The sequence below is a fragment of the Parus major genome, chromosome 4A (genome assembly GCF_001522545.3).
Source record: "Parus major isolate Abel chromosome 4A, Parus_major1.1, whole genome shotgun sequence".
In the NCBI taxonomy this organism is placed as follows: domain Eukaryota; kingdom Metazoa; phylum Chordata; class Aves; order Passeriformes; family Paridae; genus Parus; species Parus major.
In genome coordinates, this window is record NC_031772.1 from 9082398 (window position 1) to 9102470 (window position 20073).

At 41.4% G+C, this 20073-nt stretch overlaps 2 protein-coding genes across 16 annotated transcripts in view; one reads left to right on the top strand and one right to left on the bottom strand.

Annotated features, from left to right (window-relative positions):
- The first annotated feature begins 1381 nt into the window (after positions 1 to 1381).
- Positions 1382 to 6853, top strand: PGRMC1 (progesterone receptor membrane component 1). The gene is made up of 3 exons (XM_015626215.3): positions 1382 to 1771; positions 3613 to 3768; positions 4926 to 6853. Exons 1-3 carry the CDS (start codon positions 1450 to 1452, stop codon positions 5024 to 5026), a joined length of 579 nt encoding a protein of 192 aa, XP_015481701.1. The 5' UTR covers positions 1382 to 1449; the 3' UTR covers positions 5027 to 6853.
- A 474-nt stretch (positions 6854 to 7327) lies between these two features.
- LOC107203800 (A-kinase anchor protein 17B) overlaps positions 7328 to 20073 on the bottom strand; it is a 13186-nt gene continuing 440 nt past the window's right edge. The window contains exons 1-6 of one of the 15 annotated variants that reach the window (XR_002001700.2): positions 16472 to 20013; positions 16091 to 16216; positions 14004 to 14240; positions 11651 to 13154; positions 10559 to 10763; positions 7328 to 9159 (exon numbers count right to left, since the gene is read on the bottom strand). Coding sequence is in view for 13 of the 15 variants with exons in the window: in XM_019006515.2 (XP_018862060.1) it covers positions 10627 to 10763; positions 11651 to 13154; positions 14004 to 14093 (1731 nt within the window). In the remaining 2 variants the exon portion in view is untranslated. Of the gene's footprint in view, positions 10764 to 11650; positions 13155 to 14003; positions 14241 to 16090; positions 16217 to 16471; positions 20018 to 20073 lie in introns of those variants that run through there. The other 14 variants (XR_002001701.2, XM_019006515.2, XM_019006516.2 and 11 more) reach the window with 14 other exon arrangements.

The window sequence follows — 20073 nt, forward strand, 5'->3', positions numbered from 1 at the left end:
TTTTCCTAACACTGAGAATTAGAAAGTAAATGAAATGCACTTCCTTCAGTTTTCTATAACTACATGTCCCAGTGCTAGGTTCAGTAAAAGCTGCCCTGAAGCAGTGATATGAACTGATATGACTGACAGATGGTCAAGCTATAACGTGAGATCAGGCTAACAGCTGGACTCGGTGATCTCAGAGGTCTTTTCTAACCTTAATGATTCTGTGATCAAAGCAGGTACACCGCATTTCTTCTCTAGGTGTACCCTGAGGTACTGACTTGTGTAGAGGGAATGGCAATGCTCTGGCAGGGCACTGCTTTGTGTTCTTATAGGACACAATTTGCAGAGGCAACTACTCAGATCCGAAACATCACTTCTGCTTTCTCACACTTGATACCAAGGAGCAGATGTCACCAGTCATATTCTACCTGTATTTGGGGCTCCATTTGCTCCATCATATAAACACCATACCAAGTAGATACATTCAAGTTAGTATTTCCTTCAGCTTAAGTTTTAATTCACCGAAACCTCCACTCAGAAGAAACACAAATACTCTGTGACTGGGCAATTTTCTTCATCGTCTTCTGTTAGTACATTGTGGTTGTTCATTCTGTAGTTTTGTGGGGCCTGGAGGTAATATCCAAATAAGAAAAACCCAGAAGTATGGTAATTTCTTCCCTTTCCTTCTATGTTAAGTTTGACAACATTTCTAGAGTATTCAGAAAAGTCACTGCCCTGCCAAGAAAGCGGAGATGTGCACTAGCACGGCTGGAGCAAGTGTAGGGAATCACGGAATGGGTCAGGTTGGAAGGGACCACAGTGGGTCACCCAGTCCAACCTCCCTGCTTAGGCAGGGTCAGCCCCTCTGGACGGTTCTGGAATCTTTCCTGTAAGGGACCCCTGCAAAACTGCAAACCCTCAGAACAATCAGTTCCATTGTGTAGTCACTGCACAGTAAGGAAGATTTTCATGTTCAGGTGGAACTTCCTGTGCCTCAGTTTCTGCCCATTGCCTCTTGTCTCAGTGTTTGGCACCACGAAGCTGAGGCTGGCTCCATCCTCCATCCAGCAGGGCCCGGCTGCTTCGCACAGCCCATCGCGGCAGGCCCGACACGGGTCTAACGCCACCCCGAGGTTATTTTTTCCGGAATTTCTATGGAACCTTGTGCCAGGGAGCCGCCGCAGCGGCCGGGCCCGACCCGACCTGCGGCCTCCCGGCTTGGGCCGTGGGGAGCTGTGGCCATGGCCGGGCCCGCACCACCACCTAGCGCCGGCGGCGGGCGAGGAGAGCCCGGGCCCGCCCGGCCTGGGGGCGGCCCCGCGCCCGCGCCTCGGCCCCGCCGCGCCCACCGCCCCTCCCTTCCTGTTACCGCCACCGCCCCTCGGTCCGCCCCGCCGGGCCGGGTGTGCTCCGTGCCGCCGCTGCGCGCTCCGAGCCCGCTGAGCCGCCGCACAGTCCAGCGCCATGGCCCGCGAAGAGGCGGCGGTGGCCGGCGAGGAGGCTGCGGCGGGCGAGGGCGGTGGGCTCCTGCTGGAGATCGTAGGCTCCCCGCTCAACCTGAGCCTGCTGGGCCTCTGCCTCTTCCTGCTCTACCAGATCCTGCGGGGCGAGAGGCCCGCGGCACCCGCGGGCGAGGCGGACCCGCCGCCGCTGCCCAAGATGAAGCGCCGCGACTTCACGCTGGAGCAGCTGCGGCCTTTCGACGGCGTGAGCGACCCGCGCATCCTCATGGCCGTCAACGGCAAAGTCTTCGACGTGACCCGCGCTAGGAAGTTCTACGGGCCCGGTGAGGGCGGGAGCGGGCGGGGGCTGCCAGACGGGCCCAGCCCGGGCACTCCGCGCCTTGTGCCCGGGGCCACCGCCCTGGGGGAGCTCGGGACGCGTCAGGGCCGGTGCTGGCCGGGAGCGCCTTCCCTCGGCGGGGATCGGCGCTCCTGTCTGACCCCATCCCGGCCCCGGTCCCCTTGCGGAGGGTTGGACAGGGCTCGGCTCGCTTGCAGCCGGGAGGGCTGCGTGCCGGTGTGCCGGCGGGCAGGGTGACTGCTGCCGCCCGGGATCCAGAGTCGGGCTCCCGTGTTGCAGAAACTCCGGCTTTGCCGGTTTACGTTGTTTCATTATTCTCAGTATTTTCCCGTGGCAGGCTACGCGTACCATACGAGGTTGGGCGGCTTTGTCAGCCTGGGCTGCCTTTGCCTGATAGCAGGCAGCAGAAGCGAAGTGTTCTCTCAGTGTTGACATTCCATTCCCAGCTTTTAGTGGGTATCACTCTATTCCATAATATTTTTACTAAATACTTAGCAATTTAGATTAAACCAGCTTTCCACCAGGAGCATAGTTCAAACGTACAGATTTAATAACGTATGCTCGAAGAGCAGGCAGTGATGAGGTGGGTGGGACTATGTGCACCCAGGTGAAAGAGTTTTATCATCTCCACGAGGGCATGGGGTTTTATTTTTATCAGAAGCTGCCTATTAAAACGGCTCACAGAGGCTTGCTGATTTGTTCCAGGATCTGCCTGGCATAACCACTCTTGAGCTGTCCAGACAACCTGGTAGCTGCAGTGGAGAGTTGCCAGTGCTACTTAGAGACAGGGAGAAAAATGCAGAAGACACCACGGTTTTGGAAACGTTATCAGTTATTACTTCTGGGCCAAACATAGGCGAGACTGTCTCTGAATGATGACAGGCTGTAACTTTGCATTCTGCAGCAGTCAGGATAATATGTACAGTTGAGTCAGATGTGCAGCTTTGTATTTGTGCAAACTAAAACCCACTTGATGTAAGGTCCAAGCTTTAGATGTTCAGCATTCCTTGATGACAGTAAAAGCTGCCTGTTGCATCTGATTTGGTAATTGCTGAATGGTTCACCACAATGTCTGGCTAGTTTGATTTTCATTTTCATGGAAAAGTAAGATTCTTTTGGTTAATTTAGGAAAAAGCACACTGGAAGTTGGCATGTGCTCTACAATAACCAGATTTCACATCTTACTTCTTTAAGCTCCTTTTAGAAGAACTTTGAATGTCTAGTTGAACCTGCAGTATCTCAATTTTTGGCTTGTCATGCAAGCAAATTAATCATTAATGAAGTTTAGCAAGAGTTTATCTTGATGTTTCTGATCTGCGAGTTGCATGTTTTGATCATTTGAGTTCATCTTGCATTTTGTTTTAATATATGTTTCCTCCAACTTGATAATATCTAGTAGCACTATATTTTCTGTCAAGCCATCCTTTCATCTCAAGTCAGGAATATCTTTTAGAAAACTTTCATTTCACCCCAGACATAGAAATCCTTCCTCTGTTCCTTATTCTAAGGATGTGCATCCCAATCTGTATGGTTCTCCTTACCCTGTTTATATGTGCCATGCAACATTGCGTGGTTCATTGTCCTGATGTTTCAGCAAACCTCAGTATCTTTCTCCATTATTTTGTTTCTTGTCCTCTTCCGCTTTTTTCTCTTATTACCAATTAGAATAAAACTTTAAAGCATTTCAGAAGCGTGAGGCACCTGATACGTGAATGGCTCAGTGTAGGAACTCGTCATCTGTTTTAGTCTGGGGACTCTGATCCACGAAGACAAAGTAGCATCCATTACCTCTGCAATAATGTTGCTTATGTTTCTATTTTAAAGAGGGCCCGTATGGGATTTTTGCTGGAAGAGATGCATCCCGGGGTCTTGCCACTTTCTGCCTGGATAAGGAGGCACTGAGGGATAAGTATGATGACCTCTCTGATCTCAACGCTACACAGCAAGAGACCTTGAGGGACTGGGAGTCACAATTCACTTGTAAGCAATTTTAATCCTATTTACAAAGAAGTAGTTACCTGGTAATAGGGGAAGCAATAGTGAAAAGGCTTTAACCAGCTGGAAGCATCATATATATAAATGATGGAAATTGCATACGCTGATAACTACTATAGTGAAAATAATTATCTAGTGTTATATGATAATAAAATCTAGTGTTGAAAGATTTACTATAACCAGCTACAATGGAGCTTTCTCTGCATGAGGTCATAAGAAATCTCAGTCCTGACCTGATGTGTCCCTACTATTTTGGCCCTCTTCCTGTTTTAATTAAGACTGTTAATCATGCCACACTGAATGGCTGTTTTATTATGCTAACAAGCTTGTTGCAGAAACCAGAACTATGCTATCAAATATCTGGCTTGAACTAGTGTTAAAATGTACCTCTACAAGTGTTGAGCATCAGGACTGACAGTGATGTCCACTCTTTTTATTACTGTGTTCCTATTAAATATGGTGAATAGTTGCTTTAAGTTGTTATAACAGCATCACTAGTCTGAAATACCTGTAATCAGGGGCTTTTTTGCTTTGTTGAAGTTGTCAGATAGGCAACATAGTATAGCTCTCAGTGCTTACATGTGTATGATCTTGGCATTTTTACATGGTCAAAAGAAGATATAAAATAAATCAGAAGCTTAATCACATAATCGGATAACAGATCCATCTTTGTCTTTGGGAGAAAGGATCTCCCTTCTGTCCTGTTGAATATTTTTATACACATTACAAAAAATAAAACCCTTCCAAGTTGTGTGTATTTGTGCACATATGAATATGTTTAATAGATATTAATAGTCTGACAATGCCTTTGGTAGAAAAACCAGCTTTGACACTGGCAAAAGAAATAATCTAATCCAGGATTGTTTCTTTGGCTGTGTGGCTTAGTTTGTGTTTATTCATCTTTTGGTTCAGGTAATAAAATGAGAGTTATATTCAAATCACATGATTCTTATTACAACAGTAAGAGTAGTTCAGGTAGTAGTTGATTTTGGCTTTTCTCCCTTCCCTCAGTGTTTGGAATAAGTTGTTCAGAGATGTTTTATTAAAATATAGCCATCCTGTTCATTCAGAAAACAGTTGGAGGAGTTTAAAAAGGTGTCTCTTCAGGGCCAAAAAATTACTTGGATTTTTTTTTTCCCCAGTTAAGTATCATCATGTTGGTAAGCTGCTGAAGGAGGGGGAGGAACCCACTGTGTACTCTGATGAAGACGAAAAGGATGGCCAGGATGCAAAGAAAGAGTAGATATTGCAGTGAGGAACAATCTCCTTTTGAACCATAAAGGATCATTTGTAACATTCCACTTCTGCTTCAAAAGGTGCAGCAGCAGCAAGGCTTACAAAGGTCCAGAGGTACAGTGAATGGTTTCTTTTCAAAGATTTCCTTTTCAAATTCAGTGGGAAGGTTCTGAAGATCTATGATCTGTCTTCCTTTAAACCCACATAAAAAGAAGTATGCATGACAAATGTCTGTGCAAAAGTAAACTGCAATTTTGGCAATAAAGGACTATTTTTCTGCTATCACCATTTAGTGCAAAGTAGATCAAAATCAAGTTTTTCATTACCAACCTAGCATTGTGGACACAAGCACATGAATAACTTCATATATGCAACACAAACACCACTAAATCTTTTGTGTTAGCTTCTGCAGGACCTGGTCCCTGGCCTGTAATTCGTTTAGAAAAAAGGGCCTATATTTTGTTTGTCCACAAAGCATCATCCTTTGTTGTGTAGTATAATTCATTATTATATAAGATGATTTGGTTTTCAAGGCATTGCATTAGCCACTTACAGATGAAACACTAACTGCTTTTAAAAAAGATCAAGAATTTTTGAGAGGTTAAATCACTTTTAAATATTTAATAAGGACTGATGAATGCTTGATGTATTCAACCTGTATAATTCTGCATAGACTAATATTCTCTGTTCACTTTTAAAGTACATCTATAGTGTTACAAAAGTTTAAATAATGAGTGGAACTAGGAGTCCCTAAAGGTACACCATGGAGTGTGACTTGACTATTGTTCATTCAATTTTCTTCTTAATAAAAAGCGCTCCTGTGAATGTTAATGGAATTGTATTAAATATGGAAGATCAGCTGCTCTTGATTCCTAGGCCTAAAAAACCAGAAGCTGCTGGTATGGCATGATTAGCAAGTGCTCTTGTACATGCACCTTTACCTAGCAGAAAAACATTATTGGTCAATGTAACTTACATAAGTTATGTGCAAAATAAAACAGTGTAAGCTGTTTCTGCATTGAGGCCTTTGTTGGTTTGGAATGTTGCCATTAAACAAAATGGCACAATCTCATGCATAACCAGCAGTGCTACACCTGTGGACCTGACCTTTGAGTTGCTTTTTATCTACTTGCTCTCTTGGCTTAACTATATGCTTAATTACTACATTTTTTCTAAGTGGCCTGCCTCCTTCCAGAGAGGGCTGGGTAAATGGATATGACCAAGGAAAAACATAATTGTTCATCTTCCAAAATACTTCTGTAAAACTTTCTTATAAATTCCAAGATAACTAATGATTTGCTGATCACTTGTGAACTTGTTTCTTGTCCAGGTGATTCTGCTAGTGCAGAATATTCAGGGTGCCTGTCTGGTGTAGTTCCCTCTATTTAGTTTCTCTGGCTCAGCTGTGTGGTTATTTCAATTTGGCAACATGATCAAAATGATGAACTGAGTCTGCTGTGGGAAGGTGTAAACTAGGTAAAAGTCTTCAGGAGTGTTGCACTACAGCAGTTTTCATAAGTGCCTGACACCAACTGTGGTGAGAATAACCAACTCTCCCTCAGTCCCAACACTGTCCTGGGATTTTCTTCTGGTTGCACTGGGCATTCCGATGAAGAGCAAGGTTGTTTGAGCCAGAGAGTTTGTGTAAAGTGGTACTCTTTGGACTACCTAACGAAGGTCTAGAGCCACATGTAGACCTTGTCATGATCTTTGTGTTGCTATTTTATTTTTAGAGACATTTATACTCTTGGCAAACTACTACTAATGGTTTACCTCAAATTGGAAATGTACTTTTATTTGTTTAAGGCAGAAAATAAAATACTGTTGCATAATGGTGGTGTTTTCATTTACTGCAACCAAATGTTATATTTAATACTCCCCTAATGTTTCAAGTTTTATATTGTTTTTTTCCAATGTGTCACATTATCCAATGCATAGATTCAGTAACATACATTCTAATGGAATGATTGTAAATGCAGTTCACTAGTAAAACTTTAACAGAATATTAAATAGAGAACATGCTCATTGCAAAAACAGTGTTGGGCAGAAAAAAAACCCAAGTAATTGTTAATCCTGAGCAAGAGCTGGAGCTTTGGAAGGCTGTAACCTACCCTTCAGTGGACTCTTAAGTTACTCTGTATCATCTCCTGAGGAACTGAACACTATTTTAAGTGTTAATCGGTACATCAGAACATTATGCATCACAAAGAAAAATAGTAACAAAAATTATGCAGAAAACAGGCAGTAACACAAGACAATGCTCATGGTTAATACTTCTTGGGGAGGAGGAATGACACTTTGGTAAGACTTACTTTTTCAGGGAAAACAGAAAATTTATTGTGAAAAGAGAAGAAGTGTGTCATAAAAGCTGCTCATAAAGCACCAGGCATGGGTTTTACTTCTTTCCAAAGTACAGAAGAAAATGGAGGGGTTTTAGCTTCTTTTTTAGTCTATTCATTACAGCTTGAACCCTTCCTTCAACAGTGACTGGCACCAATGACTATGCAAAAAGAACAAAAAGCCAGGCAGCTTATCAGTCTGTATATTAACCAGGTAGAACATGATGACCAATTAAATGCAGAGAATGTCACTAATCTCCCTCATCTGAGGTGTCCAACACCTGTCACAAAGGTCTACTCTAGGACAAAACAATTGAGTCATATCTTATTTCCAGCTAGGAAAACTCATACTTTTACCTGCTTTGTAAAATTCAGATATTTTTCACCTGCCCTTAATCACCTTTATTCGCTCTTACTTTCTGCTGTTTCAATTAAACAAAAAAAAGTTCAGTATTGAATGCTTCTGTTGAAAGTTATGTAAGGGGTTTTATGAAAAGCATTTCTATGCATTTCCTGGAATCCCTGGTTTAAGAAAGGGTTTTATATTATAATTGCTGTATTTTATTTCAAGCAGATGGACTGATTTAATAATGGGCCTTATGTATTTCTGCTTTAAAACCAGCCTGTAGGATTTTGACTTCAGTATTCAGCACAAGGTACAACCCACAGGTCACATATTTTCAGTAACAGCATTGTTCAGCCAACTTCTCTTCATACCAGCTCTAGGAGGAGGTATTTTCACCAGTTCTGTACAGAAAATAAAATTTGATGGCAAGATCTGCAGTCTCAGGTCCCAACTTCATACATGTCAGAGTAAACAGTGTTTCCATAAAAAGCATCCAGCCTCTTGAAACAGCAGCTGGGCACAATAGAACACATCAGGTTCAAACTGAAAGGTGTGAAATTATGCCAGAAATATTCTACATTTCCATTGCTAAACTATATAAGTACTGCTTTTAATGTATCTTTTAATCTAATAAATGTTTTAACTGCCAAAACATTCAGTAACTTTTCTATGTGGGATGTGACATAACAACTAACATCCAATTTACAAAGCCATGCATTTTAAAAGTTTTAAAGCAAGCTGTTACATGTCTCTTTAAAGATTAGCCTTCAGGATAATAAAATTATATAAAGCAGTCCATTGTATGAAAAGGTGAGGCTGATATTAAATGTGCTGACAGGAAAAAGAAATTCTTCCCTGTGAGCATGGTGAGGCTGTGGCAGAGGTTGCCAGAAGAAACTGGACACCCCATCCTTGGAAGTGTTCAAGACCACGTTGGACACTGCTTGGTGGAGATGGAAGGTGCCCATGCCTTTGGCATGGAGATTGGAACAAGATGATTTTTAAGGTCCTGATCCAAACCATTCTATGATTTTGTGAAAAGTCAAAAAGCACCTGAAATCAGGTTCTAAGTAATATCAAATAGAAAACACAGAGGTTCTCTTTCAGTGTGAAGATTACAATGATGTCTCACATTTTAAAGTGCATGCATATTTTATTAGCTAACAGTCTTGTACATGGAATGAGTTCTTGGGAGATAAAGCAAATCCTCTACCAATTTCAGTCAATACAGGTGAATGCATGAAGCAATTACAGAAATTTATTTGTTATTGGTTATTGTGACAGCATGTTAATAAAACACTGGAAATTTACACTGAAGGAAATCTTTAGTTCCTTCTCCCCCAGATTAACAAAAAGAAATACTTCCTCACCTGTCACCAAAAGGCCTGTCTCACGGGAAATGGGTACTCACGGACACAAAACTGTGACAGAGGTGGAAGTTTTGTTATCTTTAATCTGCAAATTTTGCATAGAGAAAAAACACCCTTGGTATGTCACATCAGTGCAACTGAAAACATTTTACACAGTCGAATACAACAGTCCCTTTTCATTATATCTGTATAAAATATTAAATGAGAGACTTAAGAAGGGCATAAATGTTCTCCAAAATAGTCAGAAAATATTTCTGTCAAGAAAATAACATCTTTTTAGATAAAAGTAAGATTAACAGTACTTTGAGTAGCAACCATTTGTCATTCATGACCCTGAAAAGGCACTCAACATCTCAACATATGAACAGAAAGACTGATAAAACCTGGCTTAGAAGCCTGTAGGAATCACCAGTATTGAAGACTGGGTGGAAAAAACCTATCTACCACGAACAACTACAATTACTCTTTTTTATTACTATTTATTAGAGCAGAAGTTACAAACATGGGTAAGATCTTATGTAATGAAGGCAACATTTTCACATTAACTTCATCTACTGACATGTAATAAGTAAAGCATAATAAAAGGAAAACTGCAATAATCAGTGTCTTGAACTTCAAACTCTATCTTGCTAAGGGACTTCATCCAAAATCAATTGTGGCTGTCTTCTAGATATAGCCAGATGAATAAATATAGATATAACTCGAGCTCCTAGACTCCGTTTTCACATTTTTATCTACATGAAGCACAACTCTGACAACATTTCACAATTCCTCTGGAAAGCATTTGTAAGCAAACACATACTAAACAGCTACCTCACTATATGTGCCTTCAAAATCTTGTGAACTGTCACCCTGCATTTACATGGGGACTGTCAGCAGGCTGACATGCACTGCCCTTTCATTATATAACACTCAGAGCTTTGTTTAAACAACCATTCAGATTCCTGGAAGCACTACATTGGGCATAAGTTCAGTGAAATCCTTCCTCCCAAAGGCCAGCAAGTTTTCAGAAACACCTCTAGAATTGTCAAAAGAAAACAAGGATTCTTCTAGTGTGGGTTTTACAGAAGATGGGACTTTTTTCACATTTGGAAATCTACTACTTTTCAAAACTGAGTATAAATGTCCCCCTATACCTTCCAATCCCATCATTATAACAATCTGATAGAGGAGGCACTTCATATGCTTGCTCTAGGATTGACAATTAGTTTTTTTTTCCAATCACTCATTAGTAAATACTGTTATTTACATGATTCCCTGCATTCAGTCAAAGTATAACACTCCAAAATCTCAGTCTGTGTCAAGTTCTTTAGCCACTAGTCCATGAAACTTTCTTCTGGCTCTGGGGAAAGTTTTGGTCCTTTTATCCAAAAGGCAAACACAGATTCTGCTTTTGTGGCTCACTACACCAGTTAGATATCCTAACCAAAGGAATTACCTAAGCAAAAATCAAAAATCAAAAACCAACACAGTAGTTCATATACCTTTTAATGATCAAAGGGCTTTCTTCTCCCACTTTATAAAAACTTCAGAGCTATCATACAGTAGCTGTTCAGCATCCTCTTCTGGGCTCTCCTCCACAGAAAGTATCTGAGAAGGGGTTTGTCTGAATTATCTCAAGAGGAAATAGAGGACATCCTCTGACATCTGCATCCATCTCTCTTCTCAACATTAATTTCCTCTCATCTCCTGTAGATAAGAAAAAGTTTCCTGAAATGAGTTTGTCAGGCAGACAGGGAGGGAAAAGGAGGTGGCTGTAAGGGTATCCACCAACCAACTGGAAACACAGTAAAATGTAAAAAAGGCTGTAAGGACAGCCAGTAGCAATCCTGTATGAACATCAGATGTATTTTAGCTTTGTAAAATTTACTCACCGGTCACTAGTGGACACGAAATAGGAATGTAGATTTAATCACAGCAGCCAGAGGTTTTTCGTCTCAAGAAGGCAGAAGCCTTTATTTCGGGGTCTTTAAGCCCCTTTTATAAGGTGTTGTGATACAGGTTAACGTGATTAGCAAAGGGAACAACACCTCTCTAGTCCCATCAGTGGAACAAGAGAAAACACTCAGGACATCTGTACAACATTGTGTTGAGTACCAAAAACCTATTTACAAAAACAGTCCTTGAGAGAAACATGTTCTCAGGAAACTTTCCTTTGGGAGCAGATCAGCCACTGACAGGCTGAAAACTCTCTCAGGCTCAGAAAGTCATATCCACATTCACCTGAGACAGTACTTCCCACAGAGCTGTGCCACACATTGAATTGTGCATCAATGTTTTTGTTGTCATGTTGTTACTATGCATGTTGTTAACAGAGTAACCACCCATCTCCAAATGCCCAGGACAGATACTGTGCTACCCAATTAAGTCAACAAATACAACTGTTGAGCTGCATTGTGGTTCAGAGCTAAACTGAACAAACCCTTAGTTGCAGAGAACCTGTACTGGTTTTTTTCATGCCATGTTTATACCTTTTAAAACCAAAAACCATTCATCACTGTAACAACTGTAACAACCTCACCTGCCACAGACCTGTCAAATTCAGTCCCCTTAGCTGTGTTGTCCCTCTCTCTCACCTCTCCTCCGGAGGGTCTCCTGAAGGGGCGAGCCATCATGAGGGGTAACATCCGGTGCTACCATAGAGGTGTGATGTGTCTTGAATTTCACTTTCTTGTGTAACATTTTCTTACATTTTCTCTGTATCTTTCTGAGCGACTCCAGCTGCATGCAACTGTCCGTCTCTGAAAAGCCACATTCATCAGTTAAAAGACTAGAAGAAAGCTTTTTTCGCTTTTTCTTCATTTTATGAGCATTTTTCTCCTTTTCCCTGGATTGTCTCTCACTTTTCTTTCCTTCATATCTTAATTTACTACTAGACCTCTTGCACGACTTTTTAAGTTTACGTTCACACTGCCTTGCCAAGCCCTCATGGACAGAATTAGAACAGGAGTTACACTGGCTGATTTCCTTCTCTTGACCTTCCAGAGCTACATTTTTATGGTAAACCAGTAATTTTCTTTCCCCGTCTCTTGCAGACAAGCACCCTTTATTACAACTGCTGTAAATTTCTTCATACCTTCTTTCTGCTCTCTTCACTGAGCCACCACGTGCCTCTCTAAAGTACCCAGAATCACTGATCTCTTCCAACAAATCCTTTAATCTGCAAGCAGATCTACTTCCATATGGTACAGTGCCTTCATCTCTACCATCTTCTTTTTTGAATTCCTTATTGTGAGTAACAGTAGTGCACTCCAAAGAATGATTCAGTCCAACATGTGGTAAGTTATCAACAGTGAGTGAGTTATTCCTCTGCACTTGCAGCTTTTTTGCAAGCTTGCCCCCATGGACCTTGCTTTCTAACACTTTGTCTGTGGACTCACGTTCCCCAAGAGATATCACCAGCCTATAATTACTATCACTACTACAATTTCTCTTTTGGAGGTTTTGTACAGGACTCACTTCTCTGAAGTGCTGACCATGTTTGTTACTCAAGCTGATGTCAAACCCACTACCATCATCACACACCACTCGCTTCCACCGGGAATTGTTCGCAGTGGTTTTTGGCTCTAGGCAAACACGTGCGTAGTGTGGTGTCTGATAGTAGTTTAGTAAATAATGGATGAATTCATCAGTCTCATAAACCTTTTGCTTTTTGCAATCATCTTCCTCGGACAATGTCTGTGTGTGAGCTACATCCAGTGCTGGGTGGTGCCTTCCATGGAGAGGTTCGATGACCCTGCCGTCCTGCGTAACCGTGATCAGCAAAGGCCCACAGCCTTTGGCGGAGGAGGTGCACACATCTCTGCCAGGCAGTCCATCAGAGCTCGGGGCTGGAGAGGGATCATTTAAAATTGTCCTGACTATGTGACAAGGAGGCGCATAGAAGTTACTCACATCTCCTTCCTCACAACATAAACCACTACCTTTTTGGGTTAAGGGGCACTTAAACTCCTTACGTGTCAGCTCTTTGTGCGTACGATAAAGGGAGTTAATCAGCTCCTGCTGTATGTCTTTAAATACTGTTTCAGAAAATGAATCGTCCTTTATACCCAGTGAAGGATCCACTTTTTGACTTGCCAACTGCGAAACCAAGAAAATAGAAATTTATTTAAGACACCACATTCATAATTAAGAGGGCTAATGTCAGATGCAATGGGGCCCTAAAATTCATGCAGAATGGCAAGGGTATCCTCTAACTTCAACTCATAGTAAATTACAGTCCTTTAAAAATCTTTTACATTAAGGATTGGGAAAAATACGCACTTGTTAAAAGCTGCAAGCAAATTTTTCTCTGCAAATAGTGGAATACAAAGCCATATTAGAAATTAAAACCGCTGTTTTCATTTGAAATCTTTTTTGCCCAAAGCACTAAACTGAACCTGAAAACATTAATCTGTGTGCAAAACAGTTAAATTTTTAGCACTTCTCTGCTGACTTTCTCAAGACATTATCTGAATCAAACTGAAATAAGCCTGGTAATGAGTGCTGGCCAAGAAAAAAAGAAGAGGCTATTAGAAATGCAGCTGATATAATCTGTGCCAATTTAATTCAGTCATTTGTAGACCTGAGACCAAAACAAGCATCACTTATGTCCCCACTCCAAAATTCCTTGCTTGCAACACTTGCTATACTTGCTATAACACAAGTATAATAGAGCTAATACAGCCTTTCCAGCCCTATTTTTTACTCAGTAAAGACAAGGATTTGAAAAAGCACCAAAGGCAAAGTTTCTGGGTGAAAATGCACTACGTTTTTCTCAGGGCAAGACTGAGAGCAGATTGTCACAAGACATGGGCCTCAGGCCTTCTCAGTGTTCAGTCAGCCCAAAGCAGTCTTCTGAACAGCATCAAGATATCAAAGGTCTAGTGAATTATTCAAGCTCTAATAAATATCCTTAAAAATTTAAAATATGTTTTAAAATAGTCTTACTTTCACACGATTTAACAGCACTGTAAGCAGTCTGACAGACTCCACTCTTCTCTGAGCTAGCAGGGATTTCCTTTCTTCCCATTCAGGCATATTCTCTGGCCACTGCTGTTCTTCAGCCGGTACCTTCTGCTGCTTTGGGGGATGTTCCTCATCTCCATCTATCTGCCTCTCTTCTCTCCTCTCGCGCTTAGCTTTCCTTTTTCTCTCTTGAACTTCTTTTCATCACCACGTCTTTTTCTAGGTAATTATCAATATGGGACAATTTAGATGACACTTGTTTTACATTTTGCATCCTGGGGAATTGGATGTAAGTCTTTGAAGTGCTAATAATAAGCAAACAGTCATTAAGAATCACATGTGGCTAACAAGGAATTTCGTTTGCTTAAATAACATGTTTAAAAAAACATAAATTACACACACACGACTAATACCCCCAGTTAGAAAGCTGTCTCTCCAAACATAGTTTTACAAAAATACAAAATACAAAATATTTTTGGGGTTTTTTTTGTAAGCACTGCCAAGACAACAGTATCACATGATTTTTTGTCCCCAAGGACACAACTGGAGACTAATCATTTGTATCTAATTCTTACATTAACAAATCTCCCCTACAGATTAGCATGAGGGTCTCATTTAAGAAGTATTACAAGAGTAATTCAGGGGTTATCACTGAGCAAGGCTTACCCAGAGCCAAGGCCTTTTCTGCTCCTCATGCACCCCACCAGTGAGGAGGCTGGGGGTGAACAAGGAAATGGGAGGAGACACAGCCAGGACAGCTGATCCCAACTGACCCAAAGAATATCCCAGAACCTATGGCCTCATACTCAGCAATAAAGCTAGAGGAGAATGAGGAAGGAATGACATTTGGAATGATGGTGATTGTCTTCCCAAGTCACTGTTATATGGGTTGGAGCCTTGCTGTTCTGGGGATGCAAAATACCTGCTTGCCCTGGGGAAGTGGGGAATGAATTCCTAGTTTTGCTTTCCTTGTGTATGTGGCCTTTGCTTTACCTATGAAACTGTCTTGATCTCAATCCTCATGTTTTCTTACTTTTACCTTTGTGATTATCCTCTCATCCCACTGGAGAAAGGGGGCAGGGAGGGAGGGAGCAGCTGTTGTAGGAGTTAATAACCAGCTGAGGTTAAACCACAACAGACTATCACCACTTTTTGAAAGTAACTTTACTTAGTTACAAGTTTGCCCTGTAGGAAGTAGCTCTACCCAATAATCAACATGACGCATCACAAAAACCTCCAGAAAATTCAAGGAACAGTATTCACACAAATGAGTATTTAAAAATAGTTTTTTAAGAACTATTTGAATAAGGAAGAATTAGCAATGGAAGCATAGCAATGCTTTTAGAGACCTAGCATTGGATTCACTGTGCTCTGCATTCTAAGTGTCTGTTTTTTCTCAAGAAGGTGCATAAACATGATTGTTTAGTAGTGACAGTTTAGCATGCCACCCAAACACATTATCTAAAGAATTTAAAACTTCAATATACTACTACTATTACTCATACACAAATTTAAGAACACTGCACTGAAGATTTCAACAATAAAAAAAAAAACACACAAAAATAGGTAAAGACAGAAAAGTATTAATTTCATAGCTTTGGACTTTCCAGTCAATTGGGAGGCACTGAGAAATGTACATCACATTAATTTTATTTCAGGGCTTAAGGAAGAGCATTAATTTGTTGCAGCATAGAGCAATACAAAAAGCCCACATGCAGAACCCTAAGGAATCAATCCTCAGAAGAATTTGAGAGCAACAGCTCTCTGATTTCACTGTAGGCCCACATAATCAGAGAATAATCCAATCTGAAAGGCACCTTGGCATATCCCCAGTCCAACCTTTCTCATAATTCAGACCCCTGCATCTGATGCCTAACATGCAGAATTATCATTATGGCTTTCTTTCAAATATATAAATTAACGACTACATAGTATTGTTTCAATTTCTCCAACTCCTGTTTCCTCAAAGCCTGGATTTTTACACAGCCACTCTTCCTGTGTTTTACTTGGTATGAGGAAGTGTAACAAATCTCCAGAAAATCAGACATTCTCTAAAAATATACTCTCACCTTTCAACCCCCTCTCTTTTTTTCCCCCTATTTTGAATGTGCTCCTGTTCTTGCAGCTTTAGTCTTTCCAGGCTTCTCTGTCTTATGGTTCCTTCACTAAAAATGTCTGGTTGTGTCAAAAGCCACCTGTCACAGAAGAAGCAGAATCAGACTTAGCAGCCCAGTTTGCTGTGTATTTATACAAACACAGACAACCTGCTGAGCAAATAAGAGACCCCAGGTGACTACCAAAATTTCACTACACTCGTGAGAATGCCTCTCTCTGCCCTGACATACCAGAACTTCTGAAGTTCATACTGGGGTGTCAATCAAGCTCAAACACCCCTCTCCCAAATATCTCCTCCTGCTGTGACATCAGGGGCTCACAATCTGACATCATACCTTTGACCAAACCCATTCCTGGTAGGCTCTTCTGGGGACTCAAAGTTCAGCATGTGCAGCACAGCATTCCTAATTGCAGGAGTCATGCAGTTCTGCCCAAACTAGAGTTCATTGACTCTTAGAGCAACATCTTTTGGATCCAATGCTTGTTTGCTTGCTTAAAAATTGATGGATTCTGTTGATGTGTGCTGTATTTCATCAGCTATTTCATCAGCTTCAAAAGCCCAGATGTGAGCACATTAAAAGAAAACACTAGAGCAAATTGCATCAAAGTCTATCTACACTGAAAAAATAAGTAATAGGAAGTATTATTTCCAACATAGAGGGATATGTCAGGGTCACTGTTTAGAAATTACCAGCTGGGAGAAAAAAATGAAACAGGGTACACCCTAATAAGTGCTTATGGAGGTAAACTGCTGGAACAAAGCTTACAGGTTGCACATTTTCTCTTATAATGCAACAGTAGGCATAACTCTTCAGTGGATTCATCTCTCAACATACTTAAACAAAAAGGTACAGAGAAGAGAATAGGTACCATTTTCTAGCCAAGAATCACCAGGCAGCTGCTACACCGACTTCATATTTAATAACAAGAAACTAAGTATCTTTCAGAGTCTCATCGGTTCCTGAGATCATCTCCCAGTTTCAGTGCCAACTACACTGAAAATATTGACAACCTTTACCTCACCCAGAGAAATTTTTCAGGAAATCAAAATAGTATAATGCTGTTTTTTTATCAGAGTTAAGTTCAGACACCTGAACTCCATATCTCAGTATACCTACATCCAGTACAAATAGGATATTTGCCATGGGGGTTTTTGCCCCTCACATGCTCAATTGTCCAAAAAGTTTACAGAGATGCTTCCACTGGTTATCAAGGACTTTTCAGGCCTAAATTCAAGAAAAAAGAAACAGAAGTTGGCAAGCCACCATCTGTGCCAGTTTGTTCCACAAAGTCACAGCACCTAGTTACAAGTAAAGCTTGGTATATTTTAGTGCTGTCCATATGCTATATTTTTCTTTATTTTATAGACACCATTTTAACATAAATACAGAATAAATCAAATAGATTAAAAAAATGTATGTATAAAGAGAGCTGCAAGAGTGCCACATAAAAGCTTCCACTGAAGAAACATGAAAAAAAAGTTTGCAAGATGGTTTTCATAGGTTATAAACTATACTGTAATGAAAAATGCCTGTTTGCTTTCAACATGGGAATGTCCAAGGGAAGACAAGCACAGAAACTGTTTGATAAAATAGGGTGAGTATACTTTATAGAGAATGACAAAGAAAAAAACCGACATATATACTGGAGAAAAAGTTAGTGCAATTAACATTAACATAAAATAACCAGGAATCTTTGGAAGCAGCAGCTACAGCACAGACTGCAGCACTGAATAGCTCTTCTCAGGGAACTGCTGCCAAATGCACTCAGAATTAACTTCAACTTTGTCAGGCAAGGCTGAATCTCTCAGGATTAATCTCTGCACACAGCTGTGTATGTATACAGACACACACCTTCAGTGTCTCATATAAGCAAAAGAGATACACAAAGTACTTTCTACAATACGGAAGCAGTGAGTAATCTCTAGAGTACTTTCTGCTCACTGTGCATTAAGATAGACCTTCTTAAAGCTTTCCACCAAGTTAGTGCCAACTAAACTTCTACCACCCCACTAAGATTTGTGATGCAGCAGGTTAAAACATCCAGGACACTGTTGTTACAGCCTGTAGAGATATGAATGTCAAGTCTGCAGACCACCTGGTGTATACAACATCTTGCTCTGTTTTGCAAGTACATCTTCTATTAAACCAACTGGTATATTATTCTGCCTTTGTAAATCTTCTTTCACTTATATCCTTACACCATCATGGCTGCAACCATCTTCCTACTACTGCAATAAATCACCTAAAAGCCCTAAACTCTCTTCATAGAGCTGAGTAAGCTAGAGTGGCTTGCTAGTGCACACCATTACTCTTGCTCTTCCCCACTTGTGTTCATAGCCAAGAGTTCTTCAAGCATCAGAAATTTATTTCTCACTACATAACTGTGTACAAAGCACAGAATTAGTTACTGGCAGATCCACTGAATTGCTGCTGAGCAACATGGCCTTTTGGAATCAACCCTGACATATCAATAAGCCACTGCCTTAACTTTAACTGTTGCAACTGACAAATCACAAGAAATCCGAATTCAACCCCTTTATCAACTTATTATTTCCTTTTGGCCATCTGCCACAGTAAAACCATTTGGAACACATCTGCCCTTGCACTAGGATTTACAACAATAACTGCAGGCTGAACTCTCCTTATCTTACAACACCCTAAATTGTGTCACCCAAGTTCATACTTTAATACAAACCTACACTTTAGGGAAAAATTAACAACCTGGCAATATCTAACCTGAAACACTCACATAGTTCATATGAGCAACATGCAAGTAGTGGGAATAATTGTTCCAAAGGCACCCCTCACATTTGCTCACTGTACGGCTAGCTCAAACAGCTCTTACCATCCCCAGTTTCCCATCTGGTCACTCATGCCAAGCCCTGGGCCATCACAACAGTTACAGAGACCATACCATCAACCAGGTCAGGAAAGAGGGTTATCTTGAAGAGAAAAAAAAAATCATATTTTGCTAGGTTACTTTCCAGACATTTGGTTTCCCTGCTGTCATGGACAGCATAGCCCTGAGCAGTGCCACCAGCAGAGGTGAAGGTAAGCTCAAGAAGAAACATTTTAATTCTGCAGAGGTGGGTATGCAGAAGCACTACAAGCAAATGCAATGTGATAACTGTATGTATTGATCCACACCAGAAGAGCTTATCATGCAGAGGAAAAAAAGCTGGAGTTGTTTAGTCTGGAGAAAAAGAGGCTGGGGGGACCTTACAGCTCTCAACAATCACCAAGTGGGGGTTGGTCACCTCTCTCAAGTAATGTGTTAAGAAATGGCCTCAAATTACATCAAAAGATTAGACTGGATATTAGGAAAAACTTCTCCACTGAAATCGTGATCAGATATTGGAAGAGGCTGTAAACACCATCCCTGGAAGCCTTCAAATGGTTTGTGGATATGGCACTTGGAGACATCGCCTAGCGGTAAACACAGTAAATGTTATTGGTTAGACTCTGATCTTAGAGGGCTTTTCCAACCCTAGTGATTCTATGACAAGCACTTACCAGAAAGTCATTTGGAGAAATTTAAAGAATAGCTTTAGACTGATTTTTAACAAATGAGTTTATCCAGCCTGCTCTATGCAAAATTAACTGAAAAAGAGCAAGGGTCAGAAGTGCTGCTGCTCTCACGAGTATTGCAATAAAGAACCGTTTTAAAGCGAGCACTCCCAGCACCGCTGTGCTCAATGCTGTCTGAGGTGAGGATAAAACAAACCGCCAGCCCCAGCCCAATGGACGGAGCCACTGAAGGCCGCGGTCCCCGAGATCCGGCAGCGCCGCAAGCGAGTGCCGAGGGCATCCCGGAGGGCAGGGCCCAGCCCTCGGCGGCTTCAGCGGGAGCTGCGGAACCGCAACCCGAGGGGCCCCGCTCCCCCGCCCCAGCTGCGAGCCCCGGGCAGGTGCAGACCCAGCTGGGGCCGCCCGAG